Genomic DNA, 21,334 nt, shown 5'->3' with positions numbered 1-21,334 from the left:
TGCACCAAATCAGTCTCTGGAGGCGGGGCTGGGAATCTGTATTTTACCCCTCCAGTTATTCTGATGCAACTGTATTTGGAGAAGGGCTTCCCTGGTGGCTCAGACGATAAAGAATCTGCCTGCAATGCGGGAGACCCGTGTTCCATCCCAGGAAGCAGAAGATCCCCTGGAGAAAAAGGAATGGCAACCCACTCCACTATTCTTGCCTGGAGAATCCTACCAAGAGAGGAGCCTGGCAGGCTACAATCCATGGAGTCACAAAGAATTGAACACGACAGAGCAACTGGGCTGGGAATCTGTTTTTTAAGAAATTCTCCCTCCAGTAATTTTGATGCAGCTGTATTTAGAGAAAACACTGACCTAGGAGACTCCTACAACTGGGAGTGTGGTGGGTCCAACAGAGGAAGTGTTGTGCCTCTTACTCATGGCTGACCTCCCTGAAGCTGTTCTAATCCTCCAGGCCTCAGTTTCCTTTTCTGACACAACAATGTGAGATTCAAATGAAGAGCTGGATGTAAAAATGGTTTGAAACAGCTAAAATTCTGACCCCCTAGGAGAGTCCCTGAGCTGACTGTCATACCAGGAGACACGGCCTCCAAGGCTGCAGACAGACGTGTTGGCCCAGGCTGGACTCCGCCTCGGCAGCCTGTGAGCTTATTTGGACAGGGCGTGTCTCCATCCGTGTCTCCAGGTGCCCAGAGGAAGACCCGACGCGTAGAGGGTGGAGAGTTACGGCCATTCTTCAGTTCAGTTCAGTTCAGTCGATCAGTCGTGTCCGACTCTGCGACCCCATGAATCTCAATTGCCCCTGTTTTGAATTTCCTTTTTTGGACTGCTGCCTGAGTCAGTCGGGAAAGACTGGAAACCCAGGTTCTGTCTCTGCGGTTAGAGGAGGGCCAGCCCCTGTCGCAGTGCTGCCCTTCCTCTCCTACAACCTCAGTGACCTCAGCCTCCTCCCTCAGGAAAGGATGCTCAGGTTCTCCACTGAGGTGCCCGGTCCTCCCGGATTCGGATTTCCCCGGCCTTCGACGCCCAAGGATGCGCAGGACCCGTTGCCCTGGAAACGCCCGAACGATTAAGTCGTAAGCCCTCTCTCTCCTCAAGTTTCTAGGTGTCGGCTGGGATGCGGGAGCCACCCTCCACGCCAACAAGAAGGCCCGGCTTAGCGGTGGTGGCCGCGCGCGCGCGCCCGTTCGCGGAGCGAGTGTTAGCGGGTGGAGAGGGCGAGCCCGCTGACCAGACGGCCAATCAGAGCCGGGCAGCCCGCGGTCTGGCACCCTGTGGCTACTCAGGCGCGGGCCGAAAGCTCTGTCTGCCCTGAGATTGGTCGAGCTTCCTGCCAATCGGGGGCGGACGCTAGCGGAGTTCGGCCAATAGCGTGAGGCGGCCGGGTCAGGCCAGTGGCCCTGTGGTCCCCACAGTGGTCGGCGGGCGGGTCGGCGCTGAGGGAGTCGCCGCCTTCCAGCCTGCGCGCGCTGCGCTCTCGGCCCCTCCGGCCCCGCCTGTCGGCCGCGCCGCGTCATGCCAGGAGCTGCTGGGTGCTAGTGCCGGGGCCGCCGCCCGCCCGCCCAAAGCCGCGCCCACTGCCCAGAGCCAGAGGGATGGTGGTAGTCACGGGGCGGGAGCCAGACAGCCGTCGCCAAGACGGTGCCATGTCCAGCTCCGACGCCGAAGACGACTTTCTGGAGCCGGCCACCCCGACGGCCACGCAGGCGGGGCACGCACTGCCTCTGCTGCCGCAGGAGGTACCTGCACCCGGGGAGGGGATGGGGGCGCGGGAAGGGCCGCAGAACGAGGAGCCAGTGTCCGGCAGAGCTGACCTTGGGATGTGAGCAGCGCGGAGGTGGAGGCTGGGGGTCGGGCCGAGGGCGGCGCTAGTCCTTTCTGCTCCCTTACCCACCCCGCTCCCACCACCCACCGATCCCCCCCAACCCTTGTCAAACGCACCAGGTGCATCTTCCCTGTCCCAGGAGGCACCTGGCCCTCCCATCCCCCTCCTTCCAGGAGCCACTGCCTCCTGGGTGGGTACTCCCATCCCTTTGTCCCACCCTTATCTACTGGAGGAGGGAGGGTAGGCCATGGGAAGGGACCCTTGGAGCCCCAAGAGATGATAGTGTTTTCTAGAGAATCCAAGAAGACGCCTGGGTAGTTGAGCAGACCTAGTCTCCAGCTGCCCAGAGAGTGGGGTCAGGGGCAGCGTGCAGATGTAAAGCAGGCTGGTTCATAGATGTAGCCTTACCCACCTGACAGCTCCATGGCTCTCCCTCCTAGATGCTGTGCTGTGATGCACAGTGGCTTCCACTGGTCTTACTGAACGCATGTGACACTATCATGTGAATACCTGAAATGACCCTCCGGAGGGAGGAAGGAGGGGCCCTGGGGGACGCTGAAGAGAGAGGCTAGGAGATAGTGGCTAAGGTAGTGGCAGACATGGAAGCATGTGACAGGTAGCATTCTAGATGAAGGGACTCAAGCCCAGAAGGGCAAGGTCGGCTTGGGTGAGGCTCTTGGGAAGTTGTAGTATCCTCCTGGGGTTAGGAGGCTGTGGGACACTTGTGAAATGGGCAAAACTCCAGGAGGACTTTTGTAATTGAAGAAAGAAAAGAGCTATTGGAGACATGGGGTGCCATTTTTTTGTGTGTGTGCACTGTCACTGGGAAACAGTCTGTTTTGAGAGAAAAAGGATAGGACCTGGAGACTATAGCCAGCACTCCAGTGCCAGCTCTTTCACAGATACACGGCTCCATGCGAGTAAGGTAAACTATTACACGGCTCCATGTGAGTACCGTAAACTATTACACGGCTCCATGTGAGTAAGGTAAACTATTACACGGCTCCATGTGAGTACCATAAACTATTGCACGGCTCCATGTGAGTACCGTAAACTATTACACGGCTCCATGTGAGTAAGGTAAACTATTACACGGCTCCATGTGAGTAAGGTAAACTATTACACGGCTCCATGTGAGTACCGTAAACTATTGCACGGCTCCATGTGAGTACCGTAAACTATTGCACGGCTCCATGTGAGTACCGTAATCTATTACACGGCTCCATGTGAGTAAGGTAAACTATTACACGGCTCCATGTGAGTACCGTGAACTATTACACGGCTCCATGTGAGTACCGTGAACTATTACATGGCTCCATGTGAGTAATTAAAATATTACACGGCACCATGTGAGTAATGTAAAATATTACATGGTTCCATGTGAGTAATATAAACTATTACATGGCTTCATGTGAGTAATGTAAACTATTACATGGCTCCATGTGAGTAATATAAAATATTACATGGCTTCATGTGAATAATATAAAGTATTATTATCCCCAAATAATATTTGAGTCCTTAGTGTGCACATAGAATAGTTTTAGAGGAGCTAGCTGTTGAATCAGCAGAAGGCGTTTCCTATGTGCTCTGGGTGCAGGCGAGTAACATTACCCACATTCACAGAGCTGTAAATGCCTGTCTGTCTGATTGATCCATTCATGCGATGCTTCTTTGAGGTTTTACTATGAGCCAGGCACACTGCACAAGACCCTGGACCACTTGATGTAGTGTGTTTGTTCCTACTTTTATTTCACAAAGGATTATGAATGTTGGGAGAAAAGACTGTCTAGATAAATACACGCAGACTTTCACAGAGCCAGAGCGATGTCGTAATATTGAAAAGTATGCAGTGGGATACAATTTTAGTTAATCTGGAGGAGGTTTGTGGGAAAATTAGAATTGGCCTGGTTTCTTTCAAAGCCACAAGCAGTGAAGAGATTAGGGGGGGAAAAAAAGACCCTGAGCATATTAGGGAGAACCTAGAGCTTCTCAGGGCAAATGTTGGTACCCTCATTCCCTGCCCTTCAATCCAGAACTGTAACTGGACTGGGCACTAATCTCACTGCACAGATTAAGGAGGGAAGCAGAGAGGTACAGAGGGTGAGGAGCGGATGCCTGGCAGTATTCAACAAGCATCTGTGAGCCCTGCTCTGGGTGGCCTCAGAATAGGTGAACAAGATGCTGTCCCTGCCCTCGGAAAACTTGGGCAGTAATAAATAACCTGGGTGTTCATTGGAAGGACTGATGCTAAAGCTGAAACTGCAGTACTTTGGCCACCTCATGCGACGAGTTGACTCACTGGAAAAGACTCTGATGCTGGGAAAGGTTGGGGGCGGGAGGAGAAGGGGACGACCGAGAATGAGATGGCTGGATGGCATCACTAACTCAATGGACATGAGTTTGAGTGAACTCCGGGAGTTGGTGATGGACAGGGAGGCCTGGCGTGCTGTGATTCATGGGGTTGCGGAGAGTCGGACACGACTGAGCGACTGAACTGAACTGAACTGAATAAATAACCACCAACAGCACAAAGCACCTATTGTGCAAGGCACTGTTATAGAGGAGAATGTGGTATAGTGAAGGCACAATGGTGGGAGTGTTTAGTTAAACCTATCTTGGGGCAGGCAAGGGACGACAGAGTAGAATTGCTCATGCAGGACTTCCCTGGTGATCCAGTGGTTAAGACTCAGTGCTCCTAATGCACTGGTTAGATGCCTGGGAACTAGACCCGCATGCTGCGACTAAGATGCCGGAGCAGCCAAATAAATAAATATTTGAAAGAAAGAAAAAGAAAAAAGTTTTTTACAGAGAAGGAGATCTTGACTAGAAGCTCTTAATGATTTGATGCTGCTAACCCATACGGTGCCTTAGTGTGAATCAGCAGAAGGGCTCACAGCTGGGCTAGCCGAGCCTGCTCACCCGGGTGCCCTTGCGCAGTGAACAGCACACACTGCCGTATGGGGCAGCTGCATTTGCTGAATGGACAGGAGTGGCAGGAACACTGGGGACATGAGCAAAGGGACAAAGATGGGAAGTTCAGAAAGCGGAAGGAGAACAGCGAAGGCTTTGAACTCTGGAGCAGGGGTGGGAGGACTGCCGGGAGGAGGCCTGATTTGAGAGCTGTGGAAGGAGGGGGAGGACTTGGCAACTGATGAGTGGGGTGGGGGTGGGGAGAGAAGCGGTCAGAAAGACGCCCGGGGTTCGGGCAGCCCGGGCTCGCCTCCCCAGCTGCCGGACTGAAGGCGCCGGTGATCCTCCCTAGTTCCCTGAGGTCGTCCCCCTTAACATCGGAGGGGCTCACTTCACCACACGCCTGTCCACCCTGCGGCGCTACGAGGACACCATGCTGGCGGCCATGTTCAGCGGGCGACACTACATCCCCACCGACGCCGAGGGCCGCTACTTCATCGACCGCGACGGCACGCATTTCGGGTACGTCCTTCCCTCTGCCGCCACCTGCGCGGTCCTGGTGAGTGAGTGGCCTGGGCTCGGGCCCAGGACCGTGATACCTTCCATAACACCCGGAAGAGGAGATAACCTGCTGGTGTGATTTAATAAATGCGCACTCTGAACTGGATCGGACTTCTTAGTTTCTTTCCCAGAGGAGGCAAGGACTGCCCCAGACATCCCAGGTAACACACGTTGGGTAGGTGTGATGAAACCGCTTCTCTGCTATGCAAAGACTGGACAGTGGAATTCCACCAGCTGTCAGTGTCACCGTTAGGGAGGAACACGGTGTATGGCCGTGGTTCTCAGACTTCTTTCAATAGTTTTAAACAAATGGAGCTCCCTCGTGGTTTAGTGGTTAGGACTCCATGCTCTCCCTGGCAAGGGCCTGCATTCAGTCCCTGGTTGGGGAACTGAAGATCCCATAAGCTGCACAGTGCAGTGATAAATAAATAAAAATAAATAAAACAGGTAAGGGGAGGGCCAACATAGGGTTGCCATCCTATAGTATTGCCAAGTCTTAAAAAAAAAACAACCTTCAGTTGTTACTGTCACTTTAACAGTAAAACATGGGAAGACATAATCTCAAAAAAAAAGATAGTCTTTCCCAGAAATAACTTCTGACAACTTTACAGACAAATTAAAGACTCTGTGTTTCTGTTTCCTTGATTGTGAAATGAGAAATAATTATAGCTGCTTTGCAGGCCTGTCATGTGGATTAAATAGAGTCTTGGTGTGACCTCTGGCCAGGTCCTTTGAGTATATGGCTGAAGCTCTTTGCCCCATCCATCTAACTTTGGAGATGACTGGAGAACTAGCATGGTCCTTGACCTTGAACAAAAGGAAACCCTCCAACTGCTCCATCTCTGTGCCAGCCTCCAAGCAGACTTGCCCACACCAGGAGGAGGGTCATTTTTCATCCTCCAAAAGGAGCCTCTGGTCAAATAATTTGCTTTGAAGCATCTGGGTTTCCCCACTGGGCTGTCAGCTGCCTCCAATGCTGAGAAAACAAAGTGTCACATCTCTCTGCAGAGCTATAAAAAGATTTTTGTTTGCAGGCTGTTTGGGGGAGGAAAGTGCTGGCCCCAGCTGGCATCTCCCACAGCACTCCTTGCTGGGCCTGGCCCCGGGGTTATGTTTTTCAGAGTCACTGAGGTTTGCCCTCGAGCCTAATTTTGGAAGGGGTGATGGGGAGGGGGCATTAGGTTTGGCCCTGGGCTGCTGTGCCCATGCTCAGGTGGCCACAGCTGGAGAGTGGCAGGGCCAGGCAAGGGTGTGGCAGAAAACAGGATATTGTGGCATTCATCCTCAGGCTACTGGACTCCAGTGGCCTGTGATTCACCAGCAGCCTGTGAAGTTGTGGAAAGATTCAGATAAAAGAGTTTAGGGCTTTTCTCTGTGGGTGGGCACACGTGCCCCCAGAAGCTACTGTGGAGGCTGCTTGGGCCTCCCCCTGGTCTGGTTTCTGGTTGGGCTCAGTACATAGCGCTTTGGACTAAAGTCTAGACCATTGTGGGTGTGCGCTTGGAGTCACCTGTGTCTGCATCTGGGCCTCCGGCTAGCCGTGGCTCCTTTACTAAGAGTGTTCTTAAAGCTCTCTGAGCCCCAGTTTTTCCTCATTTATAAAACGGATGCAAGAGAGCACTTAACCCATGTCATTGAAGGGATTATATGGGATAACACCTGAGTAGTGGCTGACACAGATTATTACTTAGTGAGTGCTGGCTGGTGTTGCGTCATGGTCATAGACTAAACTGTTGAGGTAACAGCTTGATGTTCAGGTTTACTCACACACCCTCACAGAGGAGCACTGCAGAATCTAAAGAGAGAACTGAAAGAGCTGAATTTTTACTTTAAGAAAATGCAGTGTGTCATTTTTATTCACTCCTGAAAGCAGTTCGTTCAGGTGTCAGGGCTGGGCAGTCATCTTCTCCCTGTAGCATAATGCTGATGGCAGGGATGGATGGGGGTGCAGGACTTGTCCACGTGGCTAGTGGGAACGAAATGCTACCACCACTTCGTCAGACAGACATTTATGACCAGAAAGTTCTCCTGCTGACATTTGATGATTGGCTGGGAAGAGGCCCAAGGAGACTTCAAGGAGATGGGAATGTTCTGTATCTTGATGCAGATGGTGGTGGTTATGGGTGTATTCATAGGTAATATTAACTATACCTCAATTAAAATGTATAAAGAGGTTAAATATCATCTTTTCATTTTTCCTATATGTACTTAATAATTATATTAATAATGGTACTGATAACAACCACTAACACTTATTGAGGGCTTACTCTGTGCCAGATGTCTTTCTTTCTTGGCCGCACCATGTGGCATGCAGGATCTTACTTACCCAACCAGGAATTGAACCCATGGCCCCTGCACTGGAAGTAATTGTGCCAAGTGTTTTCTAAGCACTTTTTATTTGTTAACTTATTTAATCCTCTCATAACATGATGGGGTCATTTTCTGACTTTGTCCCCATTTTATGGAGTAGAAAATCAAGGCACAGAGAGATTAAATTCTCTTACCGAGGTCACACAGCGGGCTGCCTGGGTCCAGAGCCTGTGCTCTAACCTCTGGGAGGCCCTGTCCGGGTCCGTCAGCTCCTCCTCAGCCGCCCTCTTTCCTTCCTGCTCAGCGATGTGCTGAACTTCCTGCGCTCGGGGGACCTGCCACCCCGGGAGCGCGTGCGGGCCGTGTACAAGGAGGCCCAGTACTACGCCATCGGGCCGCTCCTGGAGCAGCTGGAGAACATGCAGCCACTGAAGGGGGAGAAGGTGCGCCAGGCATTCCTGGGGCTCATGCCCTACTACAAAGGTGAGGGGCCACGACCGGGGCAGCCGGAGTGCGAGGCGGGAGGGTTGCGAGGCATCTGTCAGTGTCGGGGTCTCCACCAGGAAAGGGCGTCTCGGCTTCCTGCGCACCTGTCTTACTTGGGATGGCAGCGAGTCCCGCTCCCCTTTCTGCCGTCCTCTCAGTCACAGGGGGAGACTCAGGTGAAATAGGGCCCACCTCGCCTGCAGTGTCATCAAATGGCATTTCAGCAAGAGGCCCTCTTCCTGTCCCATCGGTTTCCTTTGGCCCTGTAGAATCGCCCGCCATCCCTGGTGAAGTTTGTGCCCCTCATGGGCCCACAGAGTGCCCTCCCTGGGGGTCTGTCTCTTCCCTCCAGACGTCACTGGGGTGCTCTCTCTCTGCTCCCTACCCCACCTCCCAGCCCCGCCCAGTGATAGGCTCTGTGTTCACCCCCTGTAGACCACTTGGAGCGGATCGTGGAGATCGCCCGGCTGCGCGCCGTGCAGCGGAAGGCCCGCTTTGCCAAGCTCAAGGTCTGCATCTTCAAGGAGGAGATGCCCATCACCCCCTACGAGTGCCCACTGCTCAACTCGCTGCGCTTCGAGCGGAGCGAGAGTGACGGGCAACTCTTTGAGCACCACTGCGAAGTGGATGTGTCTTTCGGGCCCTGGGAGGCCGTGGCTGACGTTTACGACCTGCTGCACTGCCTGGTCACGGACCTGTCGGCCCAGGGCCTCACCGTGGACCACCAGTGCATCGGGGTGTGCGACAAGCACCTCATCAACCACTACTACTGCAAGCGCCCTATCTATGAGTTCAAGATCACGTGGTGGTGAGTAGCGCTGGCACGGAGCAGAGTCCCGTCAGGGAGGGTAGCTGGTCCCCTTGGTGGCTCTGAGAGCGAGGTCCCTGGAGGGGCTCCTGGCTGCCCCAGCACCTCCTGAGGTGAGGACGGGTCCCGAGGCTCAGCTCCAGGGGAACGGAGGGGCAGCCCCGGTCTCCCCGGCTATACCTTGGGGCCAGACTCGAGGCTGGTGGCCCCTGGGGGACCTCACAGCACGGTGGTCTCTGCCTGAGGCTTATGGGGTCCGGTTAGCGAGGGCTTGACCGGAACGTCCAGAGAGGTTTTGTCATTTTCTTGGCCTTGCAAGAAAGTTTGTGCCCTTTGGAGCCATGCTGCCAAGCTGACGCAGGCGCAACCACCCTCCACTCTTGTGCTCAGTGTCTCGGCATGAACCTGGAATGTGGTGGGGGACTGTGCCTATGGCCCCCCACAGCCCCTGGCTGAAGAAGGAGCATCTTCTTTCCTTCTTCCCCCAGCGATAGCCCCACGCTTCATTTTAGGATGTGGAAAGACTCTTTTCCTCCCAAGACACACTCTTCAGCACCTTTTGGAGATGTTACCCTAGTTGCCAAAGCCATGCACCAGGTTGGCCTTAGAAAAGCACAATGTTTACAGCCCTGCCTCAGGGCCTGGGCTTCTCCTCCTTTCCACCAACCTGCCTTGCTTGACAGGTGATTGCTTCCGGGGGCTGGAGTGTACATTTCAGGGACTCCTTCTGAAGTCAGTCAAGCAGGCAGGATGCCTAGATCTTCTTTGAGATGTAACATCCTTTCTAGAGGCTCAGAATCCCTGCTTGGCCACTATTCCATGTGTTAGGATCCATTTTACGGTGAACCTCCCTGGATGGGGAACCCTGATTGTCTGTCTTGGGGAAGGGAAGAAAGGGCTGGGGGAGAGGTGCAGCTGTCCCTGGAGCTGCGGGATGACAAGCCGGAAGCCAGTTTGGAGAGAAAAGATCCAGCAGCTTCTGCTCCACTGTGTTTCCTTCTTGCGCCATCTGCAGCCTGGGGCCACCAGTTGGGGGGGGGGGCCTGCGTCCCCAGGGAATACTCTGCGGTCCCAGTCATCGGAGCGGGGAACTCCCACACCACCGGTAGGGCTGCTCCCTGCAACTGCGATTGAACTTCACTGCTCCCGAGTGCTCTTATAAGATTTTTTTCCTGTGAGCCTCATCGGTCTCATTCTTCCAGGAGGAGACTGGTGAGGACGGGGCCGAGAGCTGAGGAGAAGCAGTCCAGACCTTGGCTGAATTCCCTCACGGGGCAGTGACCCCTTGACCCCTGTGTGAGAAGATTCCAGGGCATGGGCTCCCACTCGTACATTGTATTCTTGTGTGCGTGGAGCAGGCGTCCAGGCCAGCATCTGAGGGGATGGTCCAGTCAGTGCTTCAGGTTCTGAGATAATGCATCCTCTCCTTGTTCTCATCTACAAACGGACTGTCACGTTTCTGGGGCTGACATCCCTGCCTGGACCCCAGGAGCACAGCCCTTGCCTTGTAATCACAGGAAAGTCTCTGACTTAAGTTGCCCAGACTGGCCAGTAGCTTGAACTCCTGTAAAAATTTGTTTTCTGACAGACAGTGAGGCAGGCTCTCCGGGAGGGAGCCGGTGTGAGGAGAGAGCAGACAGTGAAGCCCAGAACTTTCAGTCATCCCACCTTGGCCCCTCCTCTCTCCCTCCTCAGCGCAGAGCATCGCAGCTCTCGGTTATTTAGAGTCCACTCACAAAAGACAGGGAGAGACTGGTTCACGCAAATGCAGGTTTGCCCAAAGTCAGGCCCTTAAGGCTTGCTGGGGGCTCCAGGGGCACTCCCTGTGCCTCTTGCTGGAGACACCCCTGTTGCTCTGCTCCCCGAGTTTTCCTTGTGGTGGTGTGCTCTGTGCCTTCGTGGGGAGACAAGGCTGCAGGCCGGTAGACCAGGCTGAGCAGCCAGCTTAGAGCTCTTTCCATGTGGAGTAAGAGAATTTGATGATCATGTTGGGCTGTCCTCTTATGAGGAGCCAAGGCCAGGCTGCAAAGTGCTCTTGGACATGGGGGTTTGTGGCGATGGCCTGCAAATAAAGGTCATCTCTGAGGAAGTGACCTCTCCCAGTTGGGTTCCTTTTTCAGCTGTCAGTGGGCAGGCCCAGAGCATCCAAAGGGTTGGGTCAGGAAGGAGGGTTCCAGAGGACAACTGCTTCCCAGAGTGAAAGGAAGGCCATGTTCATGGAATTCTTGTGCGTAATGTCAGTTGGTCAAAGCAACAGGCTTGCCTTTGAAGCTTCCCTTCCGTTTGACTTTGGGCACCTTTTCTCCCAGGAGCTCTGCTCAGTGGTTGGGATGGTGCAAGTTTTAGGAGACAGGACTGCATGGTGCAGTGCTAGCTGCAATTTATTAAGAATGAAAAACTTAACGGCAACTAAGTTTGCAAAGATTGAAATACAGCGAGAGAGACACAACAACACAGTGAGACCCATCCCACCATCCCAAGTGGGGGGAATTCTTTGGGTAATGCTCTAAATCGAAGAAAGAAAGGGATCGTCACCATCCTTATTCAACTTCTGGTGAGCTCGCCAGGCTGTCCAGTGCTCATCATGTGGAAGGCAGTCAACTGTGCTCTGCAATTTTCTGTCTTTCTCCCTGGGATTTGGGACATTCTGGGAGCTGTCTGGAGTCTTGTGCCTCCAGCTGCTCAGGTGGTGTCATCCTCCTGTTCTGGGTCACTCACTGGAGGACTGGGAAATTGACAGCTGCAAGCCACAGCGTCGGGTCAACCTCAGTGTGTCATCTTGGTCCAAGCTGGATCCTCTAATGGTTAAGACAGATAACAACAACAAAACAGAAACCACTCACACCCAGCATTTTGATCCCAGTTAGGATTTCAGATATCTTCCTTCTGCATACCTTCTGTCCGTATTTGATTGCACTGTAAGTGATTAAGCTCTCTCAGGTACCATTTTGCCGTGGCTCTTTCAAGAAGGTGGTGCCTGCCTCATGATGCTTATTACAAGGGAGGGTTTATTCATCAGAAGCCAGAGTTGTGGGCGCAGGGGCGGGAGAGGCACTTTTTGGGATTTTGGAAGAATCATACGTGTATACACCTGTGTTAACTGGGGAAACGGTGGGCTGGCTAAGGGGTCAGGGAGACGGGAACAGAGACCAAGAGGAGGAGCAGGCAGTTGCCTCTGGGTGTGGGAGGTCACGGGTCTGTCGTCTTCCTTCTGTAGCGTTGGGTTTGTGTACACCGTATAATGCTGCCTGTGTTCCTTCATTTTCCTGTCTGTGAGCGCTTTGATCCAGAGCCTCGGAACCCTCACCTAGCATTAAAGTCAAGAACTAGAACCTGGGTGTCGTGCCTTTCTTATTTAGAGATGTATTCTCATCCCTCCGCACTCCAGGCTGCCAGCAAATGTGTTGATTTCTGCTTAAAACGTGGTATGTTAGGTGCTGCCATGCTAAATCAAGCAGACCCTTCCCTGAGCCATGCGGCTGAACTTCCACCCAGACTTAAAGTTAAAGGTGGATGGGCCCCCCGGAGGTCCCTCTGCAGTTACCCTTACCTGCTGTCTCGGTAGGCATACCTACCTGTGCCCCTGGATTTCTGGGGTTTTTAAGCAGTGCTGACCATTTGTTCACGATCCTCAACTTCCTCCCTTGACCATTCTATCTTTTTAGGAAGTGGGTTCACCTGATCCTTCACTGAGGACCCAGAAGTCCCATTGCTGAAAGCCCTGTGTCTCTTTTCTCCTGTCCTGGGCCTGCACCCCCCAAGACACACTCCAGTGCCTTGGTGGGGGCACAAGGAGGCACCAGCATAAGTAGCGTCTGGCCCTTGGAGTTGGTTGAGGCCGGCGATCCTTCCAGGTATAAGCGTTGCAATATGATAAACAGATTCAAGGTCCAGTGGCACCTTGTGAAAGAACCCCTACAGGGAGTGTCTGCAGCAGTCTGGAGTGGTCAGGGTGAAACTGGCAACTTGGCTCACACAATGAGGGCGGGTCCGGTTTTTCAAACACTTTGGCTTCAGAAGAGGCTCTGTTACATGTACAAGACCCCAAGAGGCCAGCAGAGGAATCCGGCTCTGGTTGCAGCTTAGAGAAGCCACTACAAACTACACGCCTGTACCCATGTGCAGCAGTGCTTAGTTGCTTTGCTCAGTCGTAGCCCACCAGGCTACTCTGTGCGTGGGACTCTCCAGGCAAGAATACTGGAGTGGGTTGCCATTCAATCCCAGGGATTGAATTCGTGTCTCTCTTGCATTGGCAGGCGGGTTCTTTACCACTGAGCCACCTGTGCAGCAGAGGCAAGCCAAAACCCAGAGCTTCCCGGAGTGGACATGGAAAGGGACAATATTCTCTTACAATGGCTGAGGGGCATGCCAGGGGAGGAAGCTGAACTCCTGCTCACCTCTTTGCCATCCATGTGCCTTCACGTTCCACCCATTCAAAATGGAAAATAACAGAGACTTCTTGGTACCTTACATCTGACATATCAACCTATAAGGTCTCTGCCTGAATTGCATTTGGAGTCATTTTTATCAGTCAGGAGGAAAAAAAAAAAACTACACAGTAATTTTAATAATTTATATCTTGAATATAATTTCTAATTATAATATGATTGGAGGAATGAAGGATTGGCTAATAAAGAGTAGAGATAACTATAAAGACTATAGGAATAGCCAAGAAGCAGCCACTGAGGCTGAGACAGAGGGTCCAAGGATGAATACCCCCTCCCCCAAGAGCTGATATCCAGACCTTTTTTGACAAGGCATGGCCAGGTTCACTGAATGACAGAGAAGTCATGGGGGTGCCATGCTGGTGGAACTTGCTGGAAATTTACCCTCTGGGGTGCTGGAGAAATCTGTTCCTTAGGCGGTGTCTTGCCAGAGGCCCTCTACTACAGAACCACCCCTGGGAGTGCTGGGGGAAGCTCTTTGTGACTGCAGACCACTTTGGATGGTAGGAGCTGGGTGCTGGAGAAGCTGTATGAGCTGTGAGGAAGCACACCAGAACCAGAAAGGAAACATCTCCCCTTGCAGTGTCTCACTTATACATGGAATCTAAAATATGGTACAAATGAACCTATTTACAGAACAGAAGCAGGCTCACAGACGCAGAGATCAGACTCGTGGTTGCCGGGGGTAGGAGTCGGGGAGGGAGAGAAATGAGAATTTAGAATTTAGGATGCAAATGATTAAATTTAGAATGGATAAACAACAAGGTCCTACTGTATAGCACAGGGAACTGTATAATTATTGTAGAAAATAATGGCTCAGTGTTAAGTCAAAATTCCTGTCTTAGGCACACATTATTAAAATTTGAAATGAGACAGTTTGAACACCTAACTAAATCATTATAGGGATTTCCCTGGTGGTCAAGTGGTTAAGACTCCACACTCCCAGTGGAGGGGGCCCAGGTTCCATCCCAGCTCGGCAAACTATTTATTACTAGATCCCACAGGCCTCAACTGAGAGTTTGCATGCTACAATTAAAGAACCAACGTGCTGTGATGAAGACAGAAGGTCTTGCACATCACAGCTAAGACCCGGTGCAGCCAAATAAATAAATTTTTAAAATTAATAAATAATTATACCTGTGGCTTATAACCCATTGAATAAAATAAGAATCCATGAATTTATGTTGACACAAATGAATAAGTAATGGCATAAAAGAGATAGAAAGGAAAGTTCTTAATTAGCATAAAATGTCAGCGACTGAACTGAACTGAATATAGAAAGAATGATGGCATTAGAAAACCCCTATTTAAAAAACTCCATTTTGTAAACATCATAATTAGAACTGAATCATCATCAATCATCAGTGGTTTTTAAAACTTAAATAAGTGATTATTAAAACTTAAATAAGTTTTTAAGAAAAATAGGATCTTTACTTAGTCTCAAAGTATTTTCCTATAAATTACTAAATAATTATAAAGTAAAAATAGTGACTTCACAGTGGAGACACCTGAAGGACTCCACTTTCATCATTAATCAATGTCACTAGCCAAAATGGGACAAACAGACATCATGTACATCCCTTATCTTAGTGCCTGGAGAAGAACACAACATTATGTGATTTTTCTGCCAAAAAAAAAAAAAATGAATAGCATGAATCTAATCATGAGGAAAAAATCAGAGAAACCCAAAGTGAAGGACAGGTTTTAGAATGACCGTCTTATACTTTTGGGCTTCCCTTGTGGCTCAGCTGGTAAAAGAATCCACCTGCAATGCGGGAGACCTGGGTTCGATCCCTGGGTTGGGAAGATCCCCTGGAGAAGGGAAAGGCTACCCATTTTAGTATTCTAGCCTGGAGAATTCCATGGACTGTATAGTCCATGGGGTCGCAGAGAGTTGGACACAACTGAGCGACTTTCACTTCACTTATACTTTACAAAAATGTCAAGATTATGAAAGACAAGTTTAAATGGAAAAAGTATTCCAGATTAAAGACCACCAAAGAGACATGACAATTAAGTGATCCTGGGTTAGACTTGGGACCAGGGGAACATTAGCTATAAGGGACATTTGGGGCACAATCGATGAAAATTGGAATAGTACCATGGACTATGCAAATAGTAATCACCCCTGTTCTTTCTGATTTTAGCAAATTGAGTTTTTTCTGTATTGGAAGTTCTAGTTAGAGCAACTAGGCGAGAAAAAGAAAAGGCATCCAAACTGGAAAGGAAGGAGTAAAATTTCTCTCTTTGAAGATAATGTGATCTTATAGTAGAAAACCCTAAGGACCACACACACACACACACACACACACACACATATATTTAAAGATAATGTGATCTTATAGTAGAAAACCCTAAGGACCACACACACACACACACACACACATATATTTGAAGATAATGTGATCTTATAGTAGAAAACCCTAAGGAGCACACACACACACACACAGACACACATATATTTGAAGATAATGTGATCTTATAGTAGAAAACCCTAAGGAACACACACACACACACACACACACACACACCCCTGTTAGAACCAATAGATGAATCACACACACACACCCCTGTTAGAACCAATAGATGAATCACACACACACACACACACACACCCCTGTTAGAACCAATAGATGAATCAAGCAATGTAGTAGTACAAAATCAACACACTGAAATCAATTGCATTTCTAATACTGAACAAAGGGGAAAGTAGGGAAGGAATTCCATTTAAAATAACATCAAAAAGAATAAAATACTTAGGAATTAATTTAATCAAGGAGGTGAAAGACTGAAAATGGCAAAACCATTGATGAAAGAAAGAAGACCTGAATAAATGGAAAGACATATCATGTAAATTGGTTTGTTGTTGAATTCTAGGAGTTCTCTTATATATTCTGGATAACAATCCCTTATCACAGGTAGGGATTTGCAAAACCTTTTTCCTATTCTGTGAGTTGACTTTATAGACTATTGACTGTTACCTTAGATGCACAAAAGTTTTAAATTTTGGTAAGTTCAATATGTCTATTTTTTCATTACCTGTGCCTTTGGTGTATATCTAAGAAATTATTGCCAAATCCAGTGTAATGAAACTTTTCTCCCCTGTGTTTCCTTCTAAATTTTCTCTCGTACATTTAGGTCTTTGATCCATTTTGAGTTAATTTTTTCTATACAGTGTTAGGTAAGGGTCCAATTTCATTCTTTTGCATGTAAATTTCATATTATGTCTATTTTACAATAAAAATTACATTAAAAATATACTTTGATGATAAAAAACACCCAGTAAACTAGGAATAGCAAGAAACTTCTCAACATGATAAAGGCCATGTATGAAAAACCCACTGGTAACATCAGACCATGGTGAAAGACTGAAAATTTTTTCACTGAGGCTGGAAACAAGGCGAGGATGCATACTTTAACCGCTTCTATTAGTATGTTTTCATTTCTCTTGGTAGATTCATCTTATCTAAACTTTCTGCAGAATTTGACTCTCTGATCAGTCCCTTGGCTTTCTCTCTCCTCTTAGCCTCCACATTACTTCTCTTTTCTAGTTTTCTTCTTGTTGCTTTTTTTTCTTTTCTTCTTTGCTGGCTGTTTTCCTTTTGACCCACTCCAGGATTTACTCTTACCCTCTTTTCAGTTGTCCCAATGGGACTGATTTTTATAAGTTAGTTTGCAAAAACAGGACTTCCCTAGTAGCTCAGATGGTAAAGCATCCGCCTGCAATGCAAGAGACCCAGGTTCAATCCCTGGGTCGGGAAGAGCCCTTGGAGAAGGAAATGGCAACCCACTCCAGTATCCTTGCCTGGAAAATCCCACGGACAGAAGAGCCTGGTGGGCTGTACAGTCCATGGGGCACAAAGAGTTGGACATGACTGAGCGACTAACACACACACACCCACAGGCAAAAACAAAACATACACTGAAATAAAGAATAAAGCAATGAATATCCATGTACCTGTCATCCAATTCAAGAGCTAAAACATTGCTTCCTCAGTTAACTATACATTTGTTGCCTTTTCCAATAGTCTCCACCACCACCATCCCTTCTCCCAGGGGGGATTGTGGTAGTTTTGTGCTAGTTTGTTCCATTAATGGCCTCAACGAGTCAGAACTTCTAGTGTCCTTTTTGCTAGTCCCCTCCCACACTGACCTTGGGTTAGCCCCTTACTTGCTTTGCCCATTACCATTTGATCTTCTCCTTCCTCCCTTCAACTCACTCTGCTACAGCTACTCAAGTTGGTGTCAGGAGGGCCTTTGCACTTGCTGTTCCCTGTGCCTAAAACATTCTTGCCGAAATATTTGCACAGTGCTGAGTTAGCCAAAAAGTTTGTTCAGGTTTTTCTGTATGTTACAACCCAAATGAACTTTTTGGCCAACCCAATGGTATAACTAGCTCCCTCACCCTTTGCTCTAGTTAACTTCTCAGCGAGGGCTTTCTTGTTCACCCTAAAATGTCAGGCTTCTTGGTTGGACTCGCTACCCCTCTCCCTTGCATTATTTTTCTCCATAGAAATGGTCACTCTTATGTACTATTGTAAATGATTTATTCATGGCTCCTGCACTTCTCCCCTAGAATGTAAGCTTCTCAGCATAGGTACTTAAAAAAAAAAAAAATAGTCTGCTATCCTAAGCAGAGCACACTTTAGGTGTGGTAGGGGAGGGAAAATAATTTCCTCTCTGCTTTTCTGAGTTGTTGGTTGAAATCCTTATAAAAGAGTGACAAGAGAAAAATAGAAATTTATTAACATGTATCTTTAACATGTACACAGGAGCTACCGAGGGAAAAGGCTTAGAATGCCAACCTCAATACCATTTTCCAGTAAAGACAAAAGAGGAAAAATGTTGCGGGGGGGGGGGCGAGGGGAGGGTGGAGACCACTTATAGAGGTGACTAGGAGAAGAAAAACAAGCTTAAAAGTCTGTTATACAGTTTAAGCCACTGTCTTCTCCTTTGATGAGTCTCTAGTGATGTATTGGCGTTGTCCTCTGCTAGGTACAGAGTGGGAGACACTTTTATAAATGGCCATTTCCTTCATAAATGTACGTTTCCCTTACGAAAGGTTAACTTCTAGTTTGTGTTCAGGGCTTCTCTGTGTCTCTTTCTCAGAATAATCCTTATGCCAAAGAAGCATATTTTGGGATGGCATATTCTACTACCCTCCAGCATTTAGGAGTAATCTGAGGAGGAACCAATCTCCATTTTATAAATAATGAGCAATGACTGAGAAATTAGGCAACCTGTCCGAGATCACCGAGGCAGCATTTAGCAAACCTGGGATTCCAATCCAGATCTCCCTCCCAGACACCGTATTGTATTTTCTCTTCTTTTTTTCTTTCCCTCTTTTTTTTTAACCCCAGTCGTGGCTGCATTTTGTGCCATAGATGGCATCCAGAATACAGAGGCAGCTGTTGTCTCCAACATTCCTGAAATGGGAATCACGGAGAACTGGATTCCATTTATGACTCGACCACTGATAGCGAGCCACTAGCTAACTTTTTAACTCCTGGAACTCAGTTACGCTCAGCTGTAAAACCGGTTTCTATATCAACCACTTTCGTTAAGGTCCTTTAACTCAAGAACTTTTAAAATCCTAAGATCCGGGTGAAGCGGTGGGATTCTTGAGTTTCTCAGGCAGCCTCATTTCCTGCGGTCTGGAACCATGCACGGGCCCAAACACTGCTCTCCGAGCGCCTTGGCAGCCGCCGCCTTCCATTCCAAGCTAAGCATGGGAGGGGCCGTGTCAGAGGGGCAGCGTTGTCCTCCGCCTACTCCTGGAAAAAGACAAGCAAACACCGGCTTCTCCGCCGGCTCCCGAACGCTCCAGATCAGCGCCCCGGGATCAGAGTCGAAGCCGTCTCCTTCCTCTCGCCTTAGGCTTTGCGGCTGCAGGTATCCACGCCATCTCCACCCAAGGCCGATTGCTACGGACACCCGTACCCTCTCGGCCGGCGCCGAGACCCCGGAAGTGACGTGCGCGCCTGCGTGCGTGGCGTGCGTCCGCGGCGCCGGGGGCGGGGCTGCGAGAGGGAGGGCCGGCGTGAGGGCGGGTTGTGGACGGGTACCGGCCACCTCCTCTAGCGACGCGCGGAGAGCGGCTGTCCTGACGCCGGTGGGGCCGCAGGTGAGGTACGGGGCAGACGGGTTGGGGGCGAGGGCGCCGCGGCTCGTGGCTCAGGGCGGCGTGGCGGCGGCGCCGTCCCGGCGGGGGTTGCTGGGTCATTGGTCCGGGCTGTCCACCCGGCTGGGGCCGTCTCGCCCGGGTGTCTCCTGCCGCCCTCCGTCTCAGCCCCCGGGCCGGCGGCGCGGCCCTGGCCGGCCCCAGGTAGTAGTCGGCCCCCTTCATCCTCTGTCGTGCTCGGACTGCCCGTTTCGGGCGCTCGTCGCCAAGTTCTCTGCGGCCCGGCCCAACTCCGACGGGCAGACGCGCGTCTGGTTTCCTGGCCGCCTTCTGCCACCGTCCACCCTTCGCGGGATGGCTGCCCTCCGGCCGGCTCCCTCCTCACTGTCCGGTCGCCGGAGTGCCGAGGGACACCTGTGGTGGTGGCCGGTTGGGTCGTGCCCTGGGCCCCTGGGGGACCCCGTCGCAGCCCGGCCTGGCAGGGGCGCCAGGTACTTCAGGGACCCGCGTCGGTATTGGGGAGGGAAAGGTCCCGGAGCTGGGAGAATGCTTCCAGCGCGGGGACTGAAGACTGGTCCTAACTTTGGCCCGGTGGTTGAGGGCGAAGTTGTGGGCCTGGGTTTTTAGGAGAAGTCCCTGCTTCCGAACTGTCTGGTAGGAGATGCCCATCGCGGAAGTTTAGTTGGCAGGGGGGAAGAGAATAGGTCAGAGCCTGCTGGTGATGTCTCAGCGCCAGTGACCAAGCCCTGTGGTTGGGAAATGTGTCAGTGGGCGCCGGGCCTCGCCTTGCCCTGAGATTGATTAGGTGTCAGGAATATTTGTCAGGATGAGTTTACAGCATCACCTGGGAAGTAGTTTTTTGGATCTGGAGAGTTTTGTGTTTTGTGTGTAAAAGTAATTGTACCTTTTTTTCCTGTAAATCTAAAACGGCAAAGCAAACCCAAAAAAGTTTCTATTAAAGTTACTAATTAATATAGTTGTACCAAGAAAGCTTTCCAGAGATGCCCGAAGATTTTGATTTAATCCATTTAATGATAAATAACGATAATTTTAAGAGTTACTGGTTCTTAGGTGCAAGATTAAGAAGTATTCAGGATTTGAATTTTTATTGACCTCCCAAGCAATCATTTTCTTCTCTCTAGAAGTTAGCTACTTTAGGAGAGGGGAACAGCGAAGATTCAGTGTGGTGAGCAGCGTGAGCTAGGAGTAGGGGCGGGGTGGGGTGGGGACCACACCCCAGGTGCCCCGAGGAACTGCAGGGTGTGGAGGGAGGTACCTGGGAATATTTCCGGAAATGTCCTGAAGAATGAGTAATATTCCGACTGACAAGGTGGGGTGAGAATTTTCGGGGTAGTGGGAATGTGGGGGTGGGGCAGCTAAAGGAGGAGAGGAGAAGAACTCCCCAGGAGGTGGTTTTTTTAAAGGAAAAAAATGCAGAGGAGAGAGGGGCCTCTGAGATGCAGGAATTTCTTGGACCTTTTCTCTGATGGTGACAGAACCAAGGAAGGATTTTGAGGCGGGGTATCCCTTATGGCTCAGCTGGTAAAGAATCTGCCCACAATGCAGGAGACCTGGGTTGGGTCGATCCCCTGGAGAACAGAAAAGCTACCCACGCCAGTATTCTGGCCTGGAGAATTCCGTGGACTGTCTAGTCCATGGGATCGCAAAAAGTCGGACACGACTGAGCGACTTTCACTTCACTTCACGCGTTTGCCTGATTAACATGGAAATTTTATGTCGGTCTTACAGGCTGATCAGGATCGTGCTTGATTCTGTGCTAGCTTGTGTTTTGAGTGTTTGAATTGAATTGCCTGTTCATTTACTAATTGTTTGAGTGTGTCTGACCTTGATTATTTGTAAAC

At 50.1% G+C, this 21,334-nt stretch overlaps 2 protein-coding genes across 5 annotated transcripts in view; both read left to right on the top strand.

Annotated features, from left to right (window-relative positions):
- The first annotated feature begins 1,421 nt into the window (after positions 1-1,421).
- On the top strand, positions 1,422-12,238 carry KCTD7 (potassium channel tetramerization domain containing 7). Of its 2 annotated transcripts, XM_055409975.2 has the most exons (5): positions 1,422-1,745; positions 5,094-5,263; positions 7,917-8,095; positions 8,534-8,906; positions 10,109-12,238. In XM_055409975.2, exons 1-5 carry the CDS (start codon positions 1,602-1,604, stop codon positions 10,185-10,187), a joined length of 945 nt encoding a protein of 314 aa, XP_055265950.1. In that variant the 5' UTR covers positions 1,422-1,601; the 3' UTR covers positions 10,188-12,238. The 2 variants fall into 2 exon arrangements, with proteins under 2 accessions (XP_055265950.1, XP_088689330.1); XM_088833204.1 differs by having other exon boundaries at positions 8,534-12,238.
- Positions 12,239-19,372: 7,134 nt separating this feature from the next.
- Positions 19,373-21,334, top strand: part of RABGEF1 (RAB guanine nucleotide exchange factor 1) — a 50,027-nt gene continuing 48,065 nt past the window's right edge. The window contains exon 1 of one of the 3 annotated variants that reach the window (XM_055409971.2): positions 19,373-19,475. The gene's annotated coding sequence lies outside the window, so the exon portion shown is untranslated. Of the gene's footprint in view, positions 19,481-21,334 lie in introns of all 3 variants that reach the window. The other 2 variants (XM_055409972.2, XM_055409973.2) reach the window with 2 other exon arrangements.

Source organism: Moschus berezovskii, chromosome 27 (assembly GCF_049115385.1).
Source record: "Moschus berezovskii isolate FMDL1 chromosome 27, NW_MosBer_1.0, whole genome shotgun sequence".
Lineage (NCBI taxonomy): Eukaryota > Metazoa > Chordata > Mammalia > Artiodactyla > Moschidae > Moschus > Moschus berezovskii.
Note: the sequence above shows the minus strand (reverse complement) of the source record. Positions and strands in the feature narration are given on the sequence as shown.